At 41.7% G+C, this 25755-nt stretch overlaps 1 protein-coding gene across 1 annotated transcript in view; it reads left to right on the top strand.

The window, feature by feature from the left end:
• LOC140208223 (docking protein 5-like) overlaps positions 1-23701 on the top strand; it is a 520777-nt gene extending 497076 nt beyond the window's left edge. The window contains exon 8 of the mRNA XM_072276739.1: positions 22378-23701. Coding sequence (XP_072132840.1) covers positions 22378-22442 — 65 coding nt within the window. The 3' untranslated portion in view covers positions 22443-23701. The remainder of the gene's footprint in view (positions 1-22377) is intronic.
• The last annotated feature ends 2054 nt before the right edge of the window (positions 23702-25755 follow it).

Raw genomic sequence — 25755 nt, 5'->3', positions numbered from 1 at the left:
GGCTAGATTTGCAGAACTGATATGTTATCTGCCGAGGCTGTTCCATACTCTCCTCTTGTTCCCTCCCCACCACTCCCAAATTCGCCTCTGGCTGTTTGCCAAAGTTCTCATTATTATTGACTGTTTGGTGAACATAGGACTTGTCAGAAAGTGGTGTAGTAGAAATGGTACCTCACAGTGCCAGAGATGGAGCACCTGACCTATGGGGTTATCTTTGTGGAGTTTGCCAGTGACCACATGGGTTTCCTCTGTGACTGTGCTTGAGAAGCAGTGTGGCTAAGGTTTCATCCCACATTCTGAAGACAGGAGGATTGGTATGTTAACTGGCCATTGTATACCACCTGCAGTGATTGGTAGAATCTGGAGGGAGTTGCTGAGATTGTAGGGAGAATAAAACATGGGACTAACGTAGGATTAGTGTAACTTGAAATGAATTTGATGAGCCAGAGGCCCTATTTCAAAGGTTCAAAGGTTTCAAAGGCACACTTAATGTCAGAGAAATATATACAATATACATCCTGAAATGCTTTTTCTTCGCAATCATCCACGAAAACAGAGGAGTTCCCCCAAAGAATGAATAACAGTTAAATGTTAGAACCCCAAAGGTCCACCCCCAACACAGTTCCCTTCCCTCCCACATGTAAGTGGTAGCAAGCAACAATTCCCCCTCCTCCCACCAGCAAAAAAAAACATGAGATTTCGGACCTCCGAAGTGGAGCTAAGCTCTTAGGCCGCATTCGTGGCATGTTGAATAACGGCCAGTCATGAAACCCCGAGAGTGGGTCCCATTCCCGCAAAGAACCGAAGTCAGCGTGTAACTTCAGGTCAGGGTCTTCAAAAGAACCCTGAAAGGGTAAAATAGAGATATTAAAGATGGAAACAGAACTGTTGCCGAAGATGCAAGCGAAGGAGCCGCCATTTAGTGCCATCATGACTAAGCTCTGCCCTCTTCCCTTACTGTATCTGTTGGTGTAGAGGGGGATCTTGTTATCCAACCCCATAACTCTCAGAAAGTGGTAATGTACGTAAATGGCATACTTATCTTTAATAGTGAATAGTTTTCTTTGGAGCAGCAAAGGCCAAGGGGAGATCTTACAGAGGTCTAAAAAATTATGAGGGATGTACAGTGCCTATAATAAGTGTTCACTTCTCTTGGAAATTTTCATGCTTTATTGTGTTAAGACACTGAATCACAGTGGATTTAATTTGGATTTTTTCACGCTGATCAATGGAAAAAGACTCTTTCATGTCAAAGTGAAAACAGATCTCTGCAAAGTGATCTATAAAACACAAAATAATCGATTGCATTAAGTATTCACCCCCTTCAAGTCGGCATTTAGTAGACGCACCTTTGGCATCAACTACAGCCTGGAGTCTGTGTGGATAGGTTTCTATCAGCTTTGCACATCTGGACACTGCAATTTTTCCCCATTCTTCTTTACAAAACTGTTCAAGCTTTATGAGTCTGCATGGGGATCATGAGTGAACAGCCCTTTTCAAGTCCAACCACAAATTCTCAATTGCATTAAGGTCTGGACTCTGACTTGGCCGCTCTTGGACATTAACTTTGTTGTTTTTAAGCCATTGCTGTGTAACTTTGGCTTTATGCTTGGGGTCATCAACTTGCTAGGAAAAATATATTCTACTGCATCAGGTTTTCTACAGAATTTCTCTGCAGTTTAGATTAGATTAGATTATGAGGACTCACAGTCCTCTTTTATTGTCAGAAACACAGGACAGACCAAGACTGAAAAACTGACAAAAAACACATAATTATAACATATAGTTACAACAGTGCAAGCAATACCATAACTTGATGAAGAACAGGCCATGAGCACAGTAAAAAAGTTCAAAGTCTCTCAAAAGTCCCACATCTCATACAGATGGGAGAAGGAAGAAAACTCTCCCTGCCATACCCGACCACAGTCTGAATCTGAGTCGTCCGAAAACTTCGAGCTCCGACCAGCCCTCCAACACCGAGCACCGAGCACCGAGCATCGAGCACCATCTCTGCCGATAGCTTCAACCCCAGCCCCGGCCGCCAGCAGCAGGCAAACCGAGGATTCTGGGGCCTTCCCTCTGGAGATTTTCGATCGCACAGTAGCAGCGGCAGCGAACCGGGCATTTCAGAAGTTACTGCAGATGTTCCTCCGTGCTTCTCATGGCTGTCTCCATTAAATCAGAATTGTGCACGGTACCCTATTTAACAAATACGATATCATTTCACTGGAGAGCTACGCTCGCAGCGTCGCGCCGCCATCTTCTCCACCCGCCGTCTTTGCCAGATTCATTTTATCCTCTACCTTCTCAAGCCTTCTGGGCCTGCTGCAGTGAAGTATCCCCACAGTATGATGCAGCCACCACCATGTTTCCTGGCAGGGATGGTGTGTTTTTGATGATGCACGGTGTTTGGCTTATGCCAAACATAGCATTTAGTCTGATGGCTAAAAAGCTCAATTTTGGTTTCATCAGGCCATAGTACATTCTTCCAATGACTTCAGAGTCTCCTACATGCCTTCTGGCAATCTCTGACTGAGAGTTTTTTTTTCAACAGTAGCTGTCTCTTTGCCACTCTCCCATAAAGAGGTGACTGGTGAAGCACCCAGGCAACGATTATTGTATAGGGTGGGAGAGGGTGGAGAGCAAATACTTCTTATAGGCACTGTAGCTATTTTTGACAGATAGTATCTTTTTTGCCGAAGTTGAAATGTCCAATACTACAGGCATGCATTTAAGGTAAGAGGAAAAAATGTTAAAAATAGATTTGTGAGGCAATATTTTTACACAGAGAGTGGTGGGTGCCTGGAATATGCTTCCGGGCGCGGTGGTGGAGACAGATGGGACAGAGGTGTTTAAGTGGCTCTTAGATGGGCACATGAATATGCAGGGATTTGAGGGATTTGGTGTCATTACCTTAGCTGGTTTAGCACAACACTGAAGGCCAAAGTGCTTGTTGCTGTGGCATACCCTCTGTGTTCTGTGTTCTATCTCTCTATGATTATGACTCTAAAGCTTTTAAGATGGGACACCGAAAAACACACAAAAACTCAAAAACAATATGAGATTTAAACTATTTAATTTTGAAAGAATTTCTACTTGCATCTACTTACAATTATGCCTGCATTTCCCTCTGACCATCTTGCCTCTCGTCCTTCTCCACGCACTTATCCTTGCAGCTGTGCCAAGTATTTTACTTGCCCCTACATCTTCTCTCTCTCACCACCACTCAGGGTCTTTCCAGATGAGGCAGTCCTTCAAATGTGAATACATTGGTGTCATTTATTGCATCCAAAGCTCCCAGATACAATTATCCTCTACATTGGTGAGACCTAATACAGATTGAGGACTCACTTCATCAAATACTTTTGTTCTTTCCAACATAATGGCCAAGATCAACTGGCAGCAAACCATTTTAATTTCACTTCTCATTACACACCAACATGTCTGTCCACAGACTACTCCACTGCTCAGCTCAGATCAGATACAAATAAGAGGAACAGCACGTCATTTTCTTCACTGATTGTCTCTAACCTGATGGCATGAACATAATTTTTTCCTAATTCCAGCAACCGTTTCTCTTTGTCTCTCCCCATTTCATTTCATTTCATTTATATAACACGCTGTAAGGTTTCACTGCTAATGTAATGACCTCTCTGTAATGTTTTACTGCTAAGGTAATGGTTTTCCTGTAGCAGCAATGTTTGGGTTATGACTAGAGATAATGGGGGCTTTGGAATGTATGCTAGCCAATGAGAGGCATGTTTTTCTTTGCGGGTCTGGGAGCAGGTCTTTTGTCGGTGAGAGATGGAGAGAAGACGCGAATGGAAAGAGTTGGTAGACCGCTGGACGGAGTGGACTTGGAGTGAGGGTCTGACGGTCAAGCGACGCTCAGAGGAGGTCGATGGGGGAAAACTGGACGGTTCCATGAGCTCCAACGTGCACTTTAGACTGTTTCATTAAAATGAGCCCTTTTTCTTTATATTTCCTTTACTAACCCTATAGGCAGATTAAGATTTATAAAGTTCAGTGGTTTAATCGCATATGGTGTACTGTCTGATATTTTGCGGTTCAGATTTGGAACCGGACAACACATCATGCAGCATCCACACAAGTGAAATTTCTCTGTTTGGCTGGACCAGAGGCTGCCTCCCCCAGACAAACCCATGCAGGCCGAACCTGAGGGTTACATTTATCTCATAGCCCCCATCCCCCAAAATACCTTCTCTTTCACCTCTCCCACCCTCTCAATATATCCAGTGTCCACACATTCCTATCTTTGGTTCCCTTGCTCACCTACTTCTCTCTATTCCATCATACATCATCTCTTATCAGATTCCATCTACCTCAGCCCTTTGGCACCTCCATCTATCATCTTCCAGCTTCGTACTTCACACCCACTCTCCTACTTGCCTATCTTCCCCTCTCACCTGGATTCACCTCTTACCCACCAGGTCTCTCTACAGCCCTTCCTCCCACTTTAATGTTGGCTGTCTCCCCTCTTTCTGTCCAGTTATGAAGAATGGCTGAAACATTGACTGCCCATTCTCTGCACAGATGCAGCCTGACCCATTGATTTCTTCCAGCATTTTCTGTGTCACTCCAGGTCTCCTGCAGCTGATGTCTTTCTTGAGTTTCCACTTGCACCTAATCTCTCTGATTCCTTTTAACTGAGACTGCATTAACTGGCAACTCCTCCCTTGGAGGGTCAGACACCCTGAGCTAATAGGCTGGTCCTGGACTTATTTCCTGGCATAATTTACATATTACTATTTAACTATTTATGGTTTTATTACTATTTATTATTTATGGTGCAACTGTAACAAAAAACAATTTCCCCCGGGATCAATAAAGTATGACTATGACTATGACTATGCTCTTGGTAGGCAGAATTCCCAGTCTGAGAACTGAGAACTGGGAACTTACAGAGTCTATGTTGCACGAGTTGGCTCCAAGAGTGAGTACAAGTGAGTACAGAAGGAGTTGACAACAGAGCAGAAGTCACTGACCTACTGTACAAAAGCATTATACTGCTAGATAGCATTTTTACTGCTGGAGAATAGGATAAATTTTGGAAAAACCTTCATCTTTTATCTCCCTAATTGCATTGCTGATGTATGATGGTTCTAGTAGTTTGGAAAATAGCACAGGTATGAATTCTAAAGGCTGTGATCACACTAAGATATTAATATAAATCTTTGACAAGATTTTCTCAGCATGTATTAAGTTCACAACGTTCCACATCCTGTATCATACCACAAGCCTGTTTTGATTCTCAACTATACTTATGACAAGTAACCTGCTAAGCAATGAGGAGAAAAATAAACAATACTACTTTGTTTAATGTAAACGTGGAATTGGAAATGCCCCTGTGGTGCAACAAGCTATGCAGCTCCCTCAGAGTTTCAGCAGACCTGGTTCAATCCTGACCTCTGGCATGGTCTGTGCGCTGTCTGTAACTGCATTCAATCCTCCAGCCGCTCCAGTTTCCCTCCACATCCCAAATACTTACAGATTGGTCAGATCAGATGGGGGATGGAGGTTGGATGAACTTGGACTGGTGTAGGAACTGTGTTATTGGGTGTTGTTTCATTTAGATTGGGTAGCTAAAAGACCTGCGTCCTTGCTGCATTCCAATATTACTCTATGAGTTAGGCTAAGGTTGCAATCCATGTGCATTCTGACTGATGGGGACACCTTGTGGCAATGAAAAGCAAGACAGGTATATTGAAAACAGGAGAAATGTCTCCACTATTAAGTGTATGTTAATTATTTTTAGACAAAAGCTTGAATGATATAAACTTTTTAAAAAATAAATGCGGAAAAATGGTATGACATTTCAGAATAATGATAGGAAAACACTGAAGGAAAAGTAGAAAAGTGATGGGGTTGATGAATTGAGGGGCATGGGTGGTATTGTGAGATTGCTGTACAGAAATAATGGAGTGTCTGTAATTGCTGCATTGAAAATCTCGCACAATGGGAAATCTGATAAAATAATGGAACACGTTATAGCAGGGACATTTGTTTCACACCAAAGCCATTTTCTATTATTGAAAACTGAATCAAGATCTCTTGCATATCGAAGCAGAAGGAAATACAGGGTGTTAACTTGAAATTGCCATTTTATTTCCTTTGTCGAAAAGGATCTTATTTACCAAATTGATTTACAGCTCAGAAAAGAAGAAATGATTATTTCCTAGAGCTGATATTGATGAAATCCAGAATACAAAATAGGTAATTTTGGTGACAGTCTCATAAAGAAAGAACAAAATCCACACTGCTGCCTTTGATCAGTTTATACCAAAATAGAACATTGTTTAAACACATCATGAGCATTCACTTTCTACAAAGTTAGACAACAAGAAAATTCAACCCGTCATCTGTTGTACTTGACTGATCAGTTAGACTCAGGAAAGTACAAAAACATCACCATTCATTGAAAGCATAAATATGCTCCTGCAATTGGTAAACAGAATTACACTTTATACTGCACAGAAGGCAGCAGCGGGCTATTACAACGAAAAAGAGCTTTGAACAGCGGCCAATCTAGAATTGGAATTGAGTGGAGGGGACTTCAATCAGGTACATTGCCAAGTACAAAAGGTAGCAGCGGGTCAGTACAGTGAAAAAGAGCTTTAACCAGTGGCCATCATCAGAGTGGGCAGAGTCAGAGTGGTGATCTTAAGGCTTTAGCTCTTCAAAGTTTCAACAACGATAGGCTTCTGTCAAAGAAGGCAAAGAAAACCAAGGTGCTAGGTTAAGATTTTTTTTCCCTTCCCTTCTTTATATCTGCACAGATAGGATAGTAGAGATGCCAGGCAGGATAGCTGAATGTTCCTCTTGCGGGATGTGGGAAGACAGGGAGACAAGGGTGACTACAATTATGAGAAGTGCCTTCTAACAATCCACATTAAGGAGTTGGAGCTGGAACTGTATGAACTCCAGTTTATTTAGGAAGCTGAAGGGGTGATGAATAGAACATATAGAGAAGTAGTTACACCCAAGGTGTGGGACACAGGAGACTGGGTGACAGTCAGGAAGTAGAAAGCAGTTAAGGAACCAGTGCAGAGTACCCCTGCGGCCAACCCCCTCAAATAGGTATATCATTTTGGATTTTGTCGAGATGAGGAGGAGGGGATGACCAAACAGAGGGAAGTCACAGTGTTTGGGACTCTGGCGCTTGACTAAGAAGGGAAGTGGGGAGAAAAGGCACGCTATGGTGATAGGGGATTCATTAGCTAGGGAACAGACAGGAGGTTCTGTGGGAGAGAACGAGATTACTGGATGGTATGTTGCCTCCTGGGTGCCAGGGTCCGGGATATTCTGGATTGCATCCTCAGCATGCGAACAGCCAGAAGTTGTGGTCCAGGTAGTTAGCAATGACATGGGTAGGAGGACTGACGAGTATCTGCACAGAAAATTCAGTGAGGGCAAGACCTCCAGAGTTGAGATCTCAGGGTTGTAATTCTATACAAAGATAGATTACTCTTGCCATGTGCTAGTGAGGCCAGAGATACAAAGATTAAATAACTTAATATGTGGCTAAGGAGCTGGTGTAAGAGGGGAGGCATAAGAATGTTGGAGCATTTGGCTCTCTTCCAGGGAAGATGAGACCTGTACAGAAGGGGCAGCAGTTTGCAGCTGAACTGGAGGGTGGCTATTATCCCAGCGGGAAACTTTGTTAATGCTGCACAGTGGGGTTTAGACTCGAGTTGCAGTGGGATGGGAACCAGAGTGCCAGAACAGTTAGTAGAGAGGTTGTGGAGACAGATGTTGGCAAAACCTCAGACAGGGGCGCCGCTGAGGTGGTGCTAGCTGGTGCTATAGCACCGGCAGAAATTACAATAGCACCACCATAGCACCACCAAGAAATTAACTGAAATTTGACATACAAATTGCAGCTGCATTGCTTCCTCTATATAGTTTTGAATACAGCTTGTTTCTCCAGTTGGTCTAGTGAAACAGCGCCCCCAATTACCATAGCACCCACACAGCAATAAAGTTATAAACACTGTGCTGGTCTAAGGTCAGATCCACTCTACACTTCTGCTTATTCATTCGTTGCTAATGTCTTGCCATTGTTATCCTCAGATCAGTTAAGCTGATCTAAGATCACTTAAGGTGGTGGTGTCACTCACTCTCACTCATGTGAGAGATTGATAGGTACAGATCCAGGTGCAGATTCATGGTCTCGCGAGACTAACAGATGCCACACACACACACACACACACACACACACACACACACACACACACACACACACATACATTGTGCTTTTACAAGCTAGTGTGGGCCTGGCACGTGCATTATTTTGGCTAGTGTGAAAAATGGATCATTTTTTTTGAGAAAACGATCTCATCCACAGGAATCAGTGGTGTCTCAGCCTGAGCGTGTCTTAATTGAAAGCAACATGCAGAAAGAAGCAAGTGGGGATGAGGACAACAGCAGTTCATCGAAGGAGTGTGAGGGTGAAGTAGAGGAACTAGAAACGGTGCAGGATTTGGAAGAGAACGTGGATGAAGCTGCTCTTAGTGCAAGTGGGAATACTGTTAGCAATGTTAGCCAGCAGCCTGAGGAAGGACCCCGTTGGCCAGCATTGAAAAAGTATCCTTCGCAGCTGGCAACAGTTTGGCAATCAGCAAAGGAGTTTTATGCGTGGCTGGTTTGACCTGTACTCCTGGCTGCAATATTTGGTCACCAAAGATATTACGTTCTGCTTCGTATGCAGGCATTTCCTGTGTGGAGGACATGGGTTCCATTCTGAGTCTACCTTCACTGTCACTCGTTACCGCAACTGGCGGAAAGCTACAACAGCTTTCAAAACTCACCATGTAAGTGCAGCTCAGAAGTTTACTATGGAGGCATAGGCCGAACTCAGATTGAGAAAACAAGATGGTTCAAGATTGGGAAATATGCTTGATAAAGCACATGCAAAGATTGTCCAAGAAAATTGTGAGTATATGAGAGCAGTGGTTGAGTCTCTACGCTATACTGAGTGCCAATGGATTGCCCAGCGAGGACACCGGGAGGATGATGGATCTGGCAATAAGGGGAACTTTGTCGAGTTGCTCAGTGTAATTGGACAGTTTGATAAGACGGTAGTTAAAAAATTAGAGGACAATCCTGGAAATGCAAAAAACATCCATCACAATATCCAAAATGAAATTATGGGTATTATGACAGATATAGTCAGACATCAAATAAGTGCAGAAATCAAGGAGGCTGGACATTTTACCATCATGGTGGATGAAAGTAAAGACTTATGTAAAAAGGAGTAAATATCAGTGGTGGTGCAGTATTTGAATAACAAAACAGTGCTTGAAGAATTCTTGTACTTCACTCCAGCAGAAGGGTTGGACGCAGAGTCGCTTCTTAAAAGCATTGAACAGACACTCGCCCAGTGTGCTATTGATAAGAACGTGTGTATAGGTCAGTGTTATGACGGGGCGGCAGTGATGTCCGGGTGCAATAACGGCGTACAAGAGTGGTTCAGGAAAGAGGTCCCACAGGCATTATATATACACTGCCGTGCTCACAGACTTAACCTTGTTTTAGTGGATGTTGTGAGCAATGTACAACAAGCAGGCGGGTGAGTTTTTTGAAACTGCAGCTGCTTTACAACTTTGTTTCAAACTCTGTTGCCCACAATCTTTTCATGAAGGAACAGAGAGAACTGGAATCAACTGCACAGACCATGGAGTTGAAGAAATTGTCAGATACATGCTGGGCATGGCAGTATACAGCTTTGTGGGCTATAAGGAAATCACACCCTGCTGTTCTAGCTACACTACAGGATATTATGGGTCAACCAAATGCACGGAGGAAAATGGAGGCCAGAGCTGTAAATGGACTAATTGACATGCAGTTTGCTTTACTTCTCACTCTGTTTGAGGATTTATTCCGAGTCACCAAGTTCATGTCAGACCAGCTACAATCTCACAGTTTGGAGCTTTCATCCGCTGTAGACTTGGCTCAGTCTGTTATCGATGCACTCTCAGCAAAACGGGGAGAGGAATCATGGAGTGAAATTCAGGCAAGAGCTAGGGACCTGTGCGTCAAGGCCGGTATACAGAGCCGACCACATGAAAGGAGACAGGCCCAGCCACCCCGCCGCCTACATGATTTTGTTGTTGAGGCCCAAACTGAACACACACCTGTCACATCCTCTGATGACCTTCGCAAGCACTGTTTCTATCTAGTTATAGACAGGCTTCTGACTGAAATGAAAAGACGGTGCTCAATTGAGACTAGGGGTGTTCTGACTGGAGTATCAGCATTGAGTCCCAAACATAAGCCCTTCCTAGACAAGAATTGTCTTTGGCCAATGGCTCAATACTATGGAGTGACTGATTTGAACCTGACTGCAGAGCTACAACAGGTTCGGCGTCTGCTGGAAACAAAACAGAAGCAAGGACAGACCTTGAATGACACAGTGGAATTTCTAGCTCTAATGAGACCCTACTGCGACGTATTTATAGATTTATACAAACTAATCTGCATATCACTGACTCTACCTGTGACATCTGCTTCATGCAAATGGAGTTTCTCTTGCCTTAGATGCCTCAAAAACTACCTAAGGAATAGCAGCGGCGATGCTCAGAACAGCAACTTGGCACTGTTGGCCGTAAACAGCCAGAGGACCAAAGCACTTGACATCCAGAAAATCATTGATGCTTTTACCACCAATCACAACAACAGACGGATTGTGCTTCTCTGAAAACATCAATGCAGTTGATTCTTTTTTTAATTTGGGCCAAGACTAATGCTGATTATTGTTATTATTTTATGGTAGATACCCCAGAGTCATTATGTTTCCTGCAAATCCTAAAATATTACATTTACTGCTATTAAGTCTACTGGGTTTGCTTAGACTTCCAAGCGGTGATTCTGTTGATTTTTGTTTTAAATTCAGTTGCCCAATTAATTGGGGTATTGCATGGTCAGAGTACGATTTGTCCAACTCCTGGTAAAGTCTTGCATCTGTTGTTTGCCTTACTTGACTTCAATAACGGTGTATCTTTTGGACTTGTTTGTCTATGTAATGCGAATAGCAGTGGACATTGTGGGTTAGTGTTGTGTTTTTCAGTTGAAAAGCACGCATTTGACGTTGATTGCTGGATTGGTGCGTGATTCTCGTTGTGTGCTATGGCTCGGATGCTCTGTTGGTTTGTTTGTTTATGCTCTGTGTAGCCTGGGTTGTCTCTGATGCTGTTGACACTGTCACAGTTCACTTCTATATTAGATCTATCAATTGCTGTTGCTTGTGAATCAACAGAGGCATTTATAGTAGGCACATAATGCTTGAAACTGACTTTTGAATGCCACACATCTGGCCTTGTGAATATATATTACCATACAGTATGTCCCTCAGCACCATCACTGAATAATTCAGCCCTACTGTAACACCAGCAAGAAAAAATCTCTGGTGCTGCTACTGACCTCAGACAAAGTCAGAAATGAAAAGGTAGATCCAGGTGTGACGAGTGTCCTGAGCTGCCTATATTTCAATGCATAAAGTATTGTAGGAAAAGTGGATAATAGTGCTGGAGATAAGATAGCTGGTTTGCAAAGAGCTGTATTGTGTAGTGAGGAGAGGCTATTGATAGGGAAAAATTGAAGTCAACAGAATAAGTTGCAACATAAAAGGCAGATGAAATCGAGAAAGGTGAATACAGGACTGAAGGTGTTATATTTGAATGTGTGTAGTATATGGAATAAAGTAGATGAACTTGCAGCACAGTTGCAGATTGACAGGTGTTATGTTGTAGGTATCAGTGAATCACAGTTGAAAGATTATAGCTGGGAGCTTAATGTCTAGGGACACGCACTGTATCGAAAGGATAGGCAGGAAGGCAGAGTAAGCAGTATAGCTCTGTTGGTAAAAAATGAAAACAAATCATTAGGAACTGACACAGGGTCAGAAAGTGTTAAATCTTGTGGATAGAGCTAAGGAACTGTGAGAGTAAAAAAGACCTTGATGGAAGTTGTATACAGACCCCCAAACCATAGTAAGGATGTGGCCCACAAATTATAACAGGAGATAGAAAATGCATGCCAAAAGGGCAATGCTACAATAATAATCTACCTTTGATATGAAGGTAGATTGCAAAAATCAGGCTGGTGCTGGATTCCAGGAGGGGGAATTTCCAGAGCGCCTATGAGATGGCATTTTAGAACAACTCATGGTTTTGCTCAATAGATGACCAGCTATTCTGGATTGGGTGTTGTGCATATCCTTTCACTGCAGCCGTCAGGGTATGTGAAGCAAAACCAATAGGCTTCTCTGATTGGTCCTCCATTACATGTGAGAGAGCTGCCCCGACTCCATAGGGCAAGACATCGCATGCAAGGGCGACCTCCTTTTCTGGGTCATAGTGAACAAGCAGATTCGCTGAGTGGAGGAGTTCTTTCACTTCCTTGAAAGCTTTCTCCTGCTCTTCACCCCGCTGCCACTTAGTGTCATTGTGATGCAGCGTATACAATGGGGTCAAAACCCTTGAGAGGTCAGGATGAAACTTGCCATAATTATTCACCAGGCCTAAAAATGATCTGAGTTCCGTGACGGTCTTAGGGCTTGGGGCCTCCTTGATAGCTCTCACTTTGTCCTCCACAGGGCAAAACCCCTCAGCTGTGATCTTGTGTCCCAGGTAAGTCAGACTTGATGTCAGGAACACACATTTTCCGCGTTTCAACCGCAGCCCTGCGTCTGAGAGCCTCTTCAGAACCCGTTCTAAATTAGCCAGATGCTCCACCTCTGTAGCCCCCGTGATCAAAATATCATCAAGGTACACTGCTACGTGCGGAATCCCCTGCAGCAAAGTGTCCATTGTCCTTTGGAAAATGGCAGGGCTGGATGCTACTCCAAACACCAGGCGATTGTACTTGAATAATCCCTTGTGCGTATTAATTGTGACGTACTCCTTTGAATCCTTATGGAGCAGCAGCTGTTGGTAGGCGTGGCTCATGTCCAGTTTTGTGAACAGCTTACTCCCTGACAGGGTCGCAAACAGGTCATCCACCCGTGGCAATGGGTACTCCTCCAGCCTAGAGACCTGATTCACTGTAAGCTTATAATCCCTACATATCCTCACAGTTTTTTTTGCCTTCAAAACTGGAACTATGGGAGCTGCCCACCTTGAAAACTGAATGGGCTCAATAATGCCCAGCCTCTGTAAACGTTCCAGCTCCTCCTCGACTTTGCCTTTCACAGCATAGGGCACCGACCCGGACTTTAAAAAACGTGCTGTAGCCACAGGGTCGACATGGAGTTTCACTGTCACAACCTTCATTGTGCCCAGCTCGTCCCTGAAAACGTCACTGTACCGCTGCAGAATGTCCTCCGTCATATGTGCATACTTAATTTCATGCCAGTTTAGCCGGATTTTGTGAAGCCAATCGCGACCCAAAAGACTGGGTCCCCTACCCTTAGCTATCACTAGCCTGGCTTCAGCCTTCTGACACCTGGCTGAAACATCCACATATAACACCCCTAAATGAGGTATGGGCTGCCCCGTATAGGTCCTAAGTTTGAGCTTTGATGGTCTAATGGGAGGCAGGTTGGACCCCCATGTCCTCCTGTAGGTCTCCTTGCTGATGACCAATGCAGTAGCCCCTGAATCAACCTCAAACTTCATGTCTTTTCCCCTGACAGTGACTGTGGCATAAATATGGTTCATATGGTTCCTCATCTGTTTCCACTCCAAACATGTTGTAGGCGTACGCTGTCTCATCTGCTTCTTCTAGATGGTGTGTGGCTGCCTGAACCTGTTGAGCTTTCCCCTGCCCAGGCTTAACCTTACCCTTTGAACTTCTGCACTTTTTAGCCAAACGTCCCATTTTGCTACAAGCATGGCAGACAGTGTCTTTGAATTTGCAATCATTTGCATAGTGCATCCCTCCGCACCGGAAACATTCCACCCGCTTTGCCTGTTTACCAGTCTCCCTCCTGACTTGGTGCACTGCCGCCAACTGCGACCCTCCATGTCCTTTCTAGATATCCTTGACATTACTAGCAGCCATTTCCATGCCTTGGGCAATCTCTAAGGCTTTCTTGAAAGTCAACGGTGGGGTTTCCCTGAACAGGCGGCGTAGTATGCTGTCATTATTAATGCCGCATACCAATTTATCACGGAGACAACAGGAATTCTGTAGGAAATTCAAGCAACACACATCAAAGTTGCTGGTGAACGCAGCAGGCCAGGCAGCATCTCTAGGAAGAGGTACAGTCAACGTTTCAGGCTGAGACCCTTCGTCAGGACTAACTGAAGGAAGAGTTAGTAAGAGATTTGAAAGTGGGAGGGGGAAGGGGAGATCCAAAATGATAGGAGAAGACAGGAGGGGGAGGGATGGAGCCAAGAGCTGGGCAGGTGATAGGCAAAGGGGATATGAGAGGATCATGGGACAGGAGGTCCGAAGAGAAAGACAAGGTGGAGGGAACCCAGAGGATGGGCAAGGAGTATAGTCAGAGGGACAGAGGGAGAAAAAGGAGAGTGAGAGAAAGAATGTGTGTATAAAAATAAATAACGGATGGGGTACGAGAGGGAGGTGGGGCATTAGCGGAAGTTAGAGAAGTCGATGTTCATGCCATCAGGTTGGAGTCTACCCAGACGGAACATAAGGTGTTGTTCCTCCAACCTGAGTGTGGCTTCATCTTTACAGTAGAGGAGGCCATGGATAGACATGTCAGAATGGGAATGGGATGTGGAATTAAAATGTGTGGCCACTGGGAGATCCTGCTTTCTCTGGATTATTTATCACGGAGCATGCCTTCCAACACCACTCCTAAATCACAATCTTCCGACAGCTGCCAAAACTCGGCCACAAAATTGGCCACAGACTGACCTGATTTCCTGAAATGGCTGTGAAACTTACACGGTTGGACTATCACAGAAGATTTCAGACTGCAGTGGTTCCCCACGAGCTTGACCAGTTCATCATATTGAATGTCCCCTGGTTTCCACTGTATGGCTAAATTCCTTATTAGCTTGCAAGTCTTTGCCTCACACACACTCAGGAGAATAGAGCACTTCTTAGCCTCCTCAGTGATTCCATTAGCACAGAAAAAGTGTCTCAACCTTTCCTCATACTCCAGCCAGTCCTCTGTTAACTCCACAAATTTAATGATAGTCCCACGCGTAGCCATCTGAACATGAGGCCCCATATCGGCGCTGCTGCTCCCATTCGAAACGTGCTGACACGTACACAAAACCAGTTTAACTCATTGTCAAAAATATGTGGTAACTTCTACTTTGAAAAAGGCACACTTGACAACTTCATGCCCAGAGAAACAATTTTATCTCGAACGTTAAAAACCGTTATGTATATACAGAGGCTTTCACAATCCGTACGGCATGGCAGGAACACTATATAAAAAACACTGGAAGTAAAAAGAAATGAAAGTAAACCTCCCCCGCACCCCCCCCCCCACCATTATCCTGATTAGTATTAACTTACTTTTAATAATGCTCACATTACAACAATTACAGAGGCATGAGAGAGGAGTTGGCCAGTATTGATTGGAAAAGAACACTGGCAGGGATGGCAGCAGAGCAGCAATTGCTGGAATTTCTGGAAGCAATTCAGAAGGCAGAGGGTATATACATCCCAAAGAGGAACTATTCTAAAGGAAAGATGACACAACCATGGCTAAGAAGAGAAGTCAAAGCCAACTTAAAAGCCAAAAAGAGTGCATATAATAGAACAAAAGTTAGTGGGAAGTTAGAGGATTGGAAAGCTTTTAAAAACCAGCAGAAGTCAACTAATATGTAATTAAGAAGGAAAAGATGGAATTACGAAAGTATGCTAACCAATAGTATTAAAGAGGATTCCAAAAGTCTCTTCAGATAAATAAAGCATAAAAGAGAGGTGAGAGTGGATATTGGAATGCTGGAAAATGATTCTGGAGAGGTAGTAATGGGGGAAATCGAAATAACAGATGAACTGAATAAGTATTTTGCGTCAGTCTTCACTATGGAAGACACTAGCAATATGGTAGAAGTTTCAGGTATTAGGGCTATTGAAGTGTATGAAGTTATCATAACTAGAGAGGAGGTTCTTGGGAAACTGAAAGGTCTGAAATAAGTCACCTGGATCAGATGCTGTATACCCCAGGATACTGAAAGAGGTGGCCGAAGAGATTTTGGAGGCATTAGTAATGATCTTTCAGGAATCATTAGTTTCTGTAATGGTTCCAGAATGGTTCCTGTCGCACCCACCTCAATAATAAGTAAATGCTTTGATAGGCTGGTCAGGGATTACATCTTCAGCTTGCTATGACCCAAACTAGACCCCCTACAATTCACCTACTGACACAACCGATCGACAGATGACACAATAGCCACTGCTCTACATACCATCCTTACACATCTGGAGAAGAAGGTTGCTTATGTGAGAATGCTGTTCTTGGACTACAGTTCAGCATTCAACACCATAATTCCAACCAGGCTTGACAAGAAACTCAAAGACCTCAGCCTTGACCCTGTCTTGTGCGGCTGGATCCTGGACTTCCTGTCAGATCGCTGGCAGGTGGTAAGAGTGGGCTCCCTCACCTCCAACTCTCTGATTCTCAAACTAAGAGCCCCTTAGGACTATGTACTTAGTCCACTCCTTTACTCCCTATATACCTATGACTGTGTCGCTACCCACAGCTCTAATGTGCTAATTAAATTTGCCAACGATGCTACCTTGATTGGCCTGATCTCAAACAATAACAAGGTGGCCTACAGGGAAGAAGTCATCTCTCTGACATGGTGGTGTCAAGAAAACAACCTCTCTCTCAATGTCGCAAAAAGAAAGGAACTGGTTGTGGATTACAGGAGGAATGGAGATGGGTTAACCCCTATTGACATCAATGGATCTGGAGTTGAGAGGGTAAACAGCTTTAAGTTCCTCGGCATCCACATCAGCGAGGACCTTGCATGTTTGTGCACACCAGCTGTGTGGTGAAAAAGGCACAGCAGCACCTCTTTCACCTCAGACGGTTGAGGAAGTTTGGTCTGGGCCTCCAAATCCTAAGAACTTTCTACAGGGGCACAATTGAGAGCATCCTGACTGGCTGCATCACTACCTGGTATGGGAACTATACCTCCCTTAATCGCAGGATTCTGCAGAGAGTGGTGTGGACAGCCCAGCACATTTGTAGCTGTGAACTTTCCATGATTCAGGACATTCACAAAGACAGGTGTGTAAAAAGGGCTTATAGGATCATTGGGGACATGAGTCACCTCAACCAGAATCTATTCCAGCTGCTACCATCCAGGAAACAGTACTGCAGCATAAAAGCCAGGACTAACAGGCTCTGGGACAGCTTCTTCCACCAGGCTATCAGACTGATTAACTCATGCTGATTTGAGTGTATTTCTATGTTGCACTGACCGTTCTATTTATTATAAATTACTATGATTGCACATTACACATTTAGATGGAGACATAGCATAAAGATTTTTACTTCTCATGTATACGAAGGGTGTAAGAAATAATGTCAATTCAAATTCAAATTCAGGACTGGAAAACTGCAGATGTCACTCTAAGAAGGGAGAGAGACAGAAAAAAGGAAACTACAGGTTAGTTAGTCTGATCTTAGTGGTTGGGAAGATGTTGGAATCCATTATTAAGGGTGAGGTATCAAAGTACTTGGAGGCACATGATAAAATATACTGCAGTCAGCATGGTTGCCTCAAGGGAATTCCTTAGCTGACAAATTTGTTGGAATTCTTTGAAGAAATAACAAACAGGATAGACAAAGATGAATTGGTTGATGTTTTGTACTTAGATTTTCAGATGGCCTTTGACAAGGTGCCACACTTGTGGCTGCTTAACAAACTATGAGTCCATGGTACAACAGGAAAGATTCTAGCATGGATAGAGCAGTGGCTGATTGGCAGGAGGCAAAGAGTGGGAATAAAGGGAGCCTTTTCTGGTTGGCTGTGGTAAAATAAAGTGTTCTACATGGCTCCGTGTTGAGACTGCTTCTTTTTATGTCTATGTCAATGACTCGGATGATGGAATTGATGATTTGTTGCAAAGTTTGCAGATAGTATGAAGATAGGTGGAGGGGCACATAGTTTTGAGGAAATAGAGTGGCTACAGAAGGATTTAGACAGATTAAGAGAATGGGCAAAGAAATGGTAGATGGAATGCAATGTTGAGCAGTGTATGGTCATGCACTTTAGTAGAAGAATTGAAAGGGTTGATTATTGACTAAGTGGAGAGAAAATACAAAAACTGAGGCACAAAGGGACTTGGGAGTCCTTGTGCAGGATTGCCTAAAGGTTAACGTACAGGATGAGTCTGTGCTAAGAAGTCAAATGCCACGTTAGCATTCATTTCAAGTGGACTAGAATATAAAAGCAAGGCCATAATGTTGAGACTTTATAAAGCACTAGTGAGGTCTCACTTGGAGTATTGTGAGCAGTCTTGGGCCCATTATCTTAGAAAGAATGTACTGAAACTGGAGAGGGTTCAAAGGAGGTTCACAAAAATGATTCTAGAATTGAATGGATTGTCATACGAAAAACATTTGATGCTCTGGGCCTGTATTCCCTAGAATTCAGAAGAATGAGGGATAACCTCATTGAAACCTATTGAATGTTGAAAGGACTTGATAAAGTGGATGTGGAGAGGATGCTTCCTATGATCTAAGACCAGAGGACAGCCTCAGAATAGAAGGGCATCCTTTTAGAATAGAGGTGAGGAATTTCTTTAGTCAAAGAGCGGGGAATCTGTGGAATTCATGTATATTTAAGGTAGAGGTTGACACATTCTTGATAGGTCAGACCAAGAAGGAATACAGGGACAGGGGAGGAGATTGGGGTGAGAGGAACATTGGATCAGCCATGATGAAATGTGTGGAGTTAATTTGATGGACCAAATGGCCTAAAGTCTGCTACAATATCTTGTGGCCTTCTGGTTTTATGGTCTTATAAATTAAATGAGCAGGAAACCTATTCAATAAAGCACAAGTTGAAATATTTCATTTTCTGAGAATAACAGTAATGTAACAGAATTACAAATTATATTTCGAATTTTCCATAAATATTGTCATTTGAGACCATAAGACCAGAATGCACAGGGGCAGTATTAGGTCATTTGCCTCATTGTTTCAGCACCACCATTTGATCATGGCAGATTTATTTTCCCTCTCAAATCCATTGAGCAATAACAATAAAGTTCTATTCTATTATATTCTCTTGCCTTCTTCCATAACCTTTGACACCCTTATAATCAAGAACCTATCAAACTCTGCTTTAATTATATCCAATGACTTAGTCTCCACAGCCATATTGTACGTGGCAATGTATTCCACTAATTCCCAGCCCTCTGGCTAAATAAATCCACTGGATCTACGTTCCAAAAGGATATCCTTATATTCTGAGCCTGTGCTTCCTGGTCCTAAACTCTCTCACTATTGGAATCATCCTCTCCACATCTACTCTATCTAGGCCTTTCAATATGCGATAGGTTTCAGTGAGATCCCCTTCATTCTTCTAAACTCCGGTGAGTTTATGTCACATGCCACTAATAATAAACCTGATTCTGATTCTGAGTACAAGCCCAGAGCAATCAAACACTTTTCCTCTGTTAACCTTTTCATTTCCTGGATAATTCTCATAAACCTTGCCTGGACTCTCCCTATTTCCAACACACCCTTTCTTAGATATGGGTCCAAAAACTGCTCACAACACTCCAAAAGTGGTCTGAGCAATGCATCATAAAGTCTCAGCATTACATTTTTGCTTTTATATTTTCATCCTCAGAAAATGAATGCTAACATTGCATTATCTTTCCTTACTTCCAACTTAATTTGCAAGTTAACCTTCAGGGAATCCTGCAAAAATACTCCCAGGTCTATTTGTACCCCTGATTTTTGTATTTTCTCCCATTTAGAAAACAGTCTACACCGTTATTATTTCTATTAAGGTGCACTCCCCTACACTATATACCAGTTTCTAATTTGTTCCCCATTCCACCAATCTGTCTAAGTTCTTCTTCAGACTCTCTGCTTCCTCTCCTCTACCTGGCACTCCACCTGCCTTCATATCATCAGCAAACTTGCCCAAAAAGCCATGACTTCTGTCATCCAGATCATTGACATACAACGTGAAAAGTAGGGGACCCAAATCCGACCGCTGCAAAAAACCACTAATTACTGCAGCCAACCTGTAAAGGCCCCCTTTATTCCCACTCTTTGTCTCCTAACAATCAGCCAATCTTCAGTCTATTCTGGCGTCTTTCCTAGAGTATCATGGGCTCTCGTCTTGTTTAGCAGCCTCATGTTTAGCACCTTGTTGAAGGCTTTCTGTAAGTCGAAGTAAACAACATCCACTGAAACTCCTTTGCTATCCTCCCTGTAATTTCCTCAAAGAATTCCAACATATTTATCAGGCAAGACTTCCCCTTTTAAACAAAAAACATGTTAACTTCAGCTTATCTTAGTATGTGCACTGAGTACTCTGAAACTTCATGCTTAATAATAGAATACAAAATAGTGTTTTGTCTTTTGATTCTCTCCCTTGTTAAAGACTAGTGTGACATTTGCAATTTTCCAGTTATCTGGAACCATTCCATAATTTGGTGATTCTTGACAGATCACTACTAATGCCTCCACAATCTCTTCAATTATCTCTTTCAGAACCCTGGGGTGTAGTCCATCTCATCTAGGTGACTTATCTACCTTCAGACTTTTCAGCTTTCCAACCCCTTTCTCCTTAGTAAGAGCAATTACCCTCTCTTCTGTCCCCTGACACTCTCAAATTTCTTGCATTATGCTAATGTATTCCACAGTGAAGACTGACAGAAAAATCTTACTGAATTTGTCATTTTCCAGCATCTGATATCCAATCTCATCGCCATCTCGAAGGCTCTCTTAGCAGAAGTATTCGTGCTAGAGGTAGCACAACACCGAGACCCTTAGAATCAGCCTGCTCACACTCAGGAGTTTTGGGTGCAAGTGTTGCAAATCCGAGAGCACGGTTACACATGGTGCCAGAATTTCAAACTGACAATTGTGAACTTTTGCTGTTGCAGCAGTTTCTAAAGAAATACGTCTTAACAGGCACAGAGGTGGGTGCGTGGAATGCACTGCCAACGCCAGTGGGAGAGGTGGAGGCAATATGGTATTTTGAGAGACTCTTAGATAGGAACATGGAGTTTAGAAAAATATCTGGTAGGGAAATTCTAGGCGGTTTCTAGAGTAGGTTACATTGTCGACACAATGCTGTGGACCAAAGGGCCTGCAATGTACTGTAGATCTTTATGTTCTATGCTCTAAATACTTTACAACGTGAGGCTCATTTGGGTTGTGCAAGTAAGAGATTTGGATCAGGGATCGAATGGGCAGTCCACATCTCTGAATTATTGGTGTCTTTGTGGCAGAGATGAACATCTGCAAGGAGCATTGCAAAGTTTAGCACTCAGATTCATGGTGGCAATGTTAATTATGGACTTAAAAGCAAAAGAAAAAATGCAGATGTTGGAAAACTGAAATGGTAAAGAAAAATGCGGAATCTACTCAGCAGGTCAGATAATAACTCAGAGAGAAATAGAACTAATCTTCCAGATACATGGCCATTGACCTGAAACATTAACTCTCTTTCTCTCTGTATTGCTGCAGTCCAACCTATTGAATAGTTCTGTTATTATTTCATTGATTTCCATTAGCAGGAGAGTCTCTGAATTAAGGTCACAGGCTCAGAATATAGGGACATTACTTCACAACTGAGATGATGAGAAATTTCTTCAGCCAGAGGTGGTCAATCTGTGGAATCATTGGGTGTATTTAATGCAGAGATTTGATAGGTTCTTGATAAGTAAAGGAGGACTGGCAGAGCACTCGATGGTTTGAATGATCTAATTCTGCTCCTATGCCTTTTGTCTTATGGCCTTCATCATGGTCTTGTTGGTGCAGTTGGGTCTTTGTAACCAATTTTAAATAAAATTTTATTGAAAAGTACCTTATGATAAGATTATGGCCTGGTCACTATTTATGTTTTATCCTAACAACAAAAAAATCAATTTTTAAAGTGCTCTCGCAAGTGGTTTAAATGGAGATGCAGTGGGCATATCAGGTTTAAATACTCCATTAAAGATTTTGTCAATCCCTGAAAATTGATAGACATCCAGGGGGAAAATTTCTAATTAGAGTAACAAAACAATAATGTGAATTTATGTCAATTTTCAAAGTTATTCTCCTAATAGCAACTAATAAACACATTGTGATTGATGTTAAAAGCAGTCCAAATATTCTCATTTTAACCTGTCAAAGATTCTTTTGACCACCACTTCCAACTGAAGTTAAATTTCAATGCGTAACTTCTGGTTGCTGTTGTTTACAATTCTAAGTACTTTTAAAAATTATATTTTTCTTTTTTTTTAATTCAGATGACTCTTATCCAGTGAGGATTCCACGTGCAGAAACCATCCCCAGTTACAGCTCTCAGCATTGACAAAAACTTCCAAATGGTGGAACATTTTCTGATGGCTTTGCTTCAAACTGTGGCACTGAATATGCCCAACAAAACAAGCAGGAGGATTTCCAGGCAACATGGATTGGTGTTTTGAATGATATTTGCAATATCTTTTCTTTTGTAAATCCATACTTCCTCTTCAAGAGTCCGGGTAACTAAACAAGGCTGAATAATTGAACTAAATATGTACTGAAAGGAAAGGCTGCTTTTACAAAAGCAGATCTTAGCTCATGTTCCAAGATGTACAATATAATTTCTTACCATAGAAAGCAAAAGTATTTTTTTGTTGTTAAGCACTCAGTTTCAAGAAAACGCTGGTGTTCTATGTCAAATTCAGTAACAAAAAATCCAAATTTTCTTAATTAATGATCAGTGAGCCAAGCTATTGTATGAACCTGTGTTTGTTTATTTAGGTGCTAATTACAAAAGACTGCAGAGTTTTGTTGAGTAACTCAAATTTAGAATTCAGTAAAGTGCAATGTATGATTTTACTGAGCTTTTTTTCACATTTGCGTGAGAGCACCAAATCGCTCTACCATGCAGCAAATTTGTTCTGGCATTTCTAAACTGATGTTACTTTTACTTGCAACACAATGCAATAACCAATCCAGCAATGGGAACTTAGAAAAGTAATTCTTGAGGTTCATGACTTTATCAGGTGAATGGGATGTCTGTAAATTACAGGAAGAAACATGTGAGTGGATATTTTTGGAATGTGACTGTAACCTTCGGTGATTACAAGAAAATTCTTTTGCAATGCAATTTTTTTGTTCTTTTTTTTTGTTTTCAGTCAATATCTGGGCAGTTGACATGGATGTTTGTCGAAATACAGCGTTCTGTATGTGGACTCAGTAATTCAAAGTATTATCACCAGACTAAGGGTAAAAGTACTCTAAAGATTGCAGCCATGTTGAAGGGATGACTAACTGAATTGTTGCTATTTACATACTGTACATGAATAATTAATCATTACAACGCTGGATTTATTTCCGAAAGAGCAAGAGGAGAAATCAGAGGTATAACAAATGTAACTGTTCATTGAGCTAACAAAATCAGCAAAGAGAATATTCTGGATATGCACAACACATCAGATAGCACCTGAAAACAATGGCCATTTTAATGTTTGGATGATAGTCATTTTTTACAATTTGATTTGGTAATTTATGTGAATATTTTTTTCCTAAGGTTTTTTCTGTGACATATCAAAGTCCTAAAGGTGAATAGAATTAAAAATGATCAGCAACTGCAAATGGAATATGTTCATTTTTGTATTTTAAAAATGCTGAATGAATACCATGCCCTGCGGAATTAATTATATAATTATTACAAGTTTTCATTTACTAACATTTAAGCTACACAACATAGTAGTTTTTGGCTAATTAATTCATTTATAATTATATATTTTAGACACTTTACAATAGTACAGTGGTATTGATATGGTTAAGGTGAACATACAAGTAGCTTCATAATTTTGGTTGTATTTTCACTGGATTATTTTATGAGCCTTATGAAGAACAAATTATTCTGGTTCCAAACTTTTATATATATTCTAGTTTTAAAGTTTTTCATTATTAATTTTCAGTTGGTCTGGCCGTGTATTTATTAAGTTCATTCAATCAAATTCTTTCTGTGGTGATCAGTGCTCAAAGTTCAATGCCAGCCTTACCATTGTATGAGTAGAAATTTCATTTCTAGTTGATAATCCCAGAGTGGATAACCCTCTAGTATCCTCATAGGAGGAGACTGTATATGTTTTGGTCATCATTTGGAATCTTCCGAATCTATTAAGTGGCTGATTAGTACTTTCCTGTTTATCACTTGATGTTTTGGCCTCAACAGTACCATTCAGAATATCATCTGCAGATGGTAGTGCTGAATGGCCATGTCAATACAGTACATTCTTTCTACAAAGTTAATTCTATTGTTGGTATGAGTTTCAGAAGTGGTACGATGCAATGATATGACAAGGTATGTGAAGCACAATTGAACAGGGTCAAATTTCTATCCTTTCTTCTTTTAATCTGTTTTATGGCTCAGATGACATTTAAGGCTCTCTTAGGAGCTGATGTTTCTAGAACGAGATCTATCCTACTCAACAGTCAGAGAAGAATTGATGTTGGATAGATGTAATGACCAATCCTGTTCGTTTCTTCCAGTTGAACTCTCCCTTAATGATCACTCATCAGAACAGGGATCATCTAGACTAGTTATAGGAGGTAAAATTGAGCTTTAGACCTCAATTAAGTATTTTGCATAAGTTGTCAAAGTCAATTATAAGCTGAAAAGAATGCCATGTAAATATAGAAGACATAACATAGAACATGACACAGCATCATGTTGTTCTGGCCTTTTAGCCTGCTCTAAGTTCATAGGATTTACGATAATGTTGTTATGACTTGAGGGTCTGAACAATAAGGAGTGGTTGGGAATGATAGGTTTTTATTCCTTTAGCATTGGAGACTATGGGGTGATCTTTTGAAGGTACATAACACTATGAAGATCATAGACAGCTTAAATGCACATACTTTTTTTTCCAGGGAAAAGGAACCATAAATGACCAGGCATATATTTAAGATGAAAGAGGAAAGATTAAGGGGGAATGTGAGAAGAAGCATCTTCTCACAGAGGGTGGTACATATATGGAATGAGCTAGCTGGGAATGTAGTTGAGGCAGGTATAATAACCAAATTTAAAAAAAATATGGATATGTACATTGGTAAGAAAGGAATATAGGCCAAATGTGGGTAATAGGGATAGCTTAGCTGGGCTCTTTGGCTGGTTTGGATGAGTTGGGTCAAAGGACCTGTTTTCATTCTATTTTACTTTATAACTCTATGCCCCTGAAAGTAGCTTCCCTCTCTATTAAACACACAATAAAAATGTAACTATTAAAGAAAGATTTGCACCTTAAAAAGATCCCATCATTTGTGATTGCTGTAAAATTTTTGACAGCAGTTTCTTTGGCCATTCTTGTTCATTGAACAGAATAGTTTAAGATGGTCTTTCATTCATATATGTGGAGCAACACATATCCAATACTTCCAGCTTGCAGTCATACAATCTATAGAAGCAACACATGAAGTGAATGATTTGAAGTGACAGCCCCTATATTTGCTTCACTCTCCAAGGATGGAGAGTATTTGGCTCAGATTTTCACCCATTTGGTTATTCACTGAATTGTCGTCAATGAAGACGTTGATTTGTGCAGGGAGCAAACTAAGCCCTTCTACCTTTGGTTGTCATGATTGGGACAAAAATAATACAGCTTCAGAAAAGACACAACAGTTGCTCA

This window comes from Mobula birostris, chromosome 2 (assembly GCF_030028105.1).
Source record: "Mobula birostris isolate sMobBir1 chromosome 2, sMobBir1.hap1, whole genome shotgun sequence".
NCBI classification, from domain to species: domain Eukaryota; kingdom Metazoa; phylum Chordata; class Chondrichthyes; order Myliobatiformes; family Myliobatidae; genus Mobula; species Mobula birostris.
The sequence above is the reverse complement of the archived record's forward strand: the minus strand, read 5'-3'. Positions and strand labels throughout refer to the sequence as shown.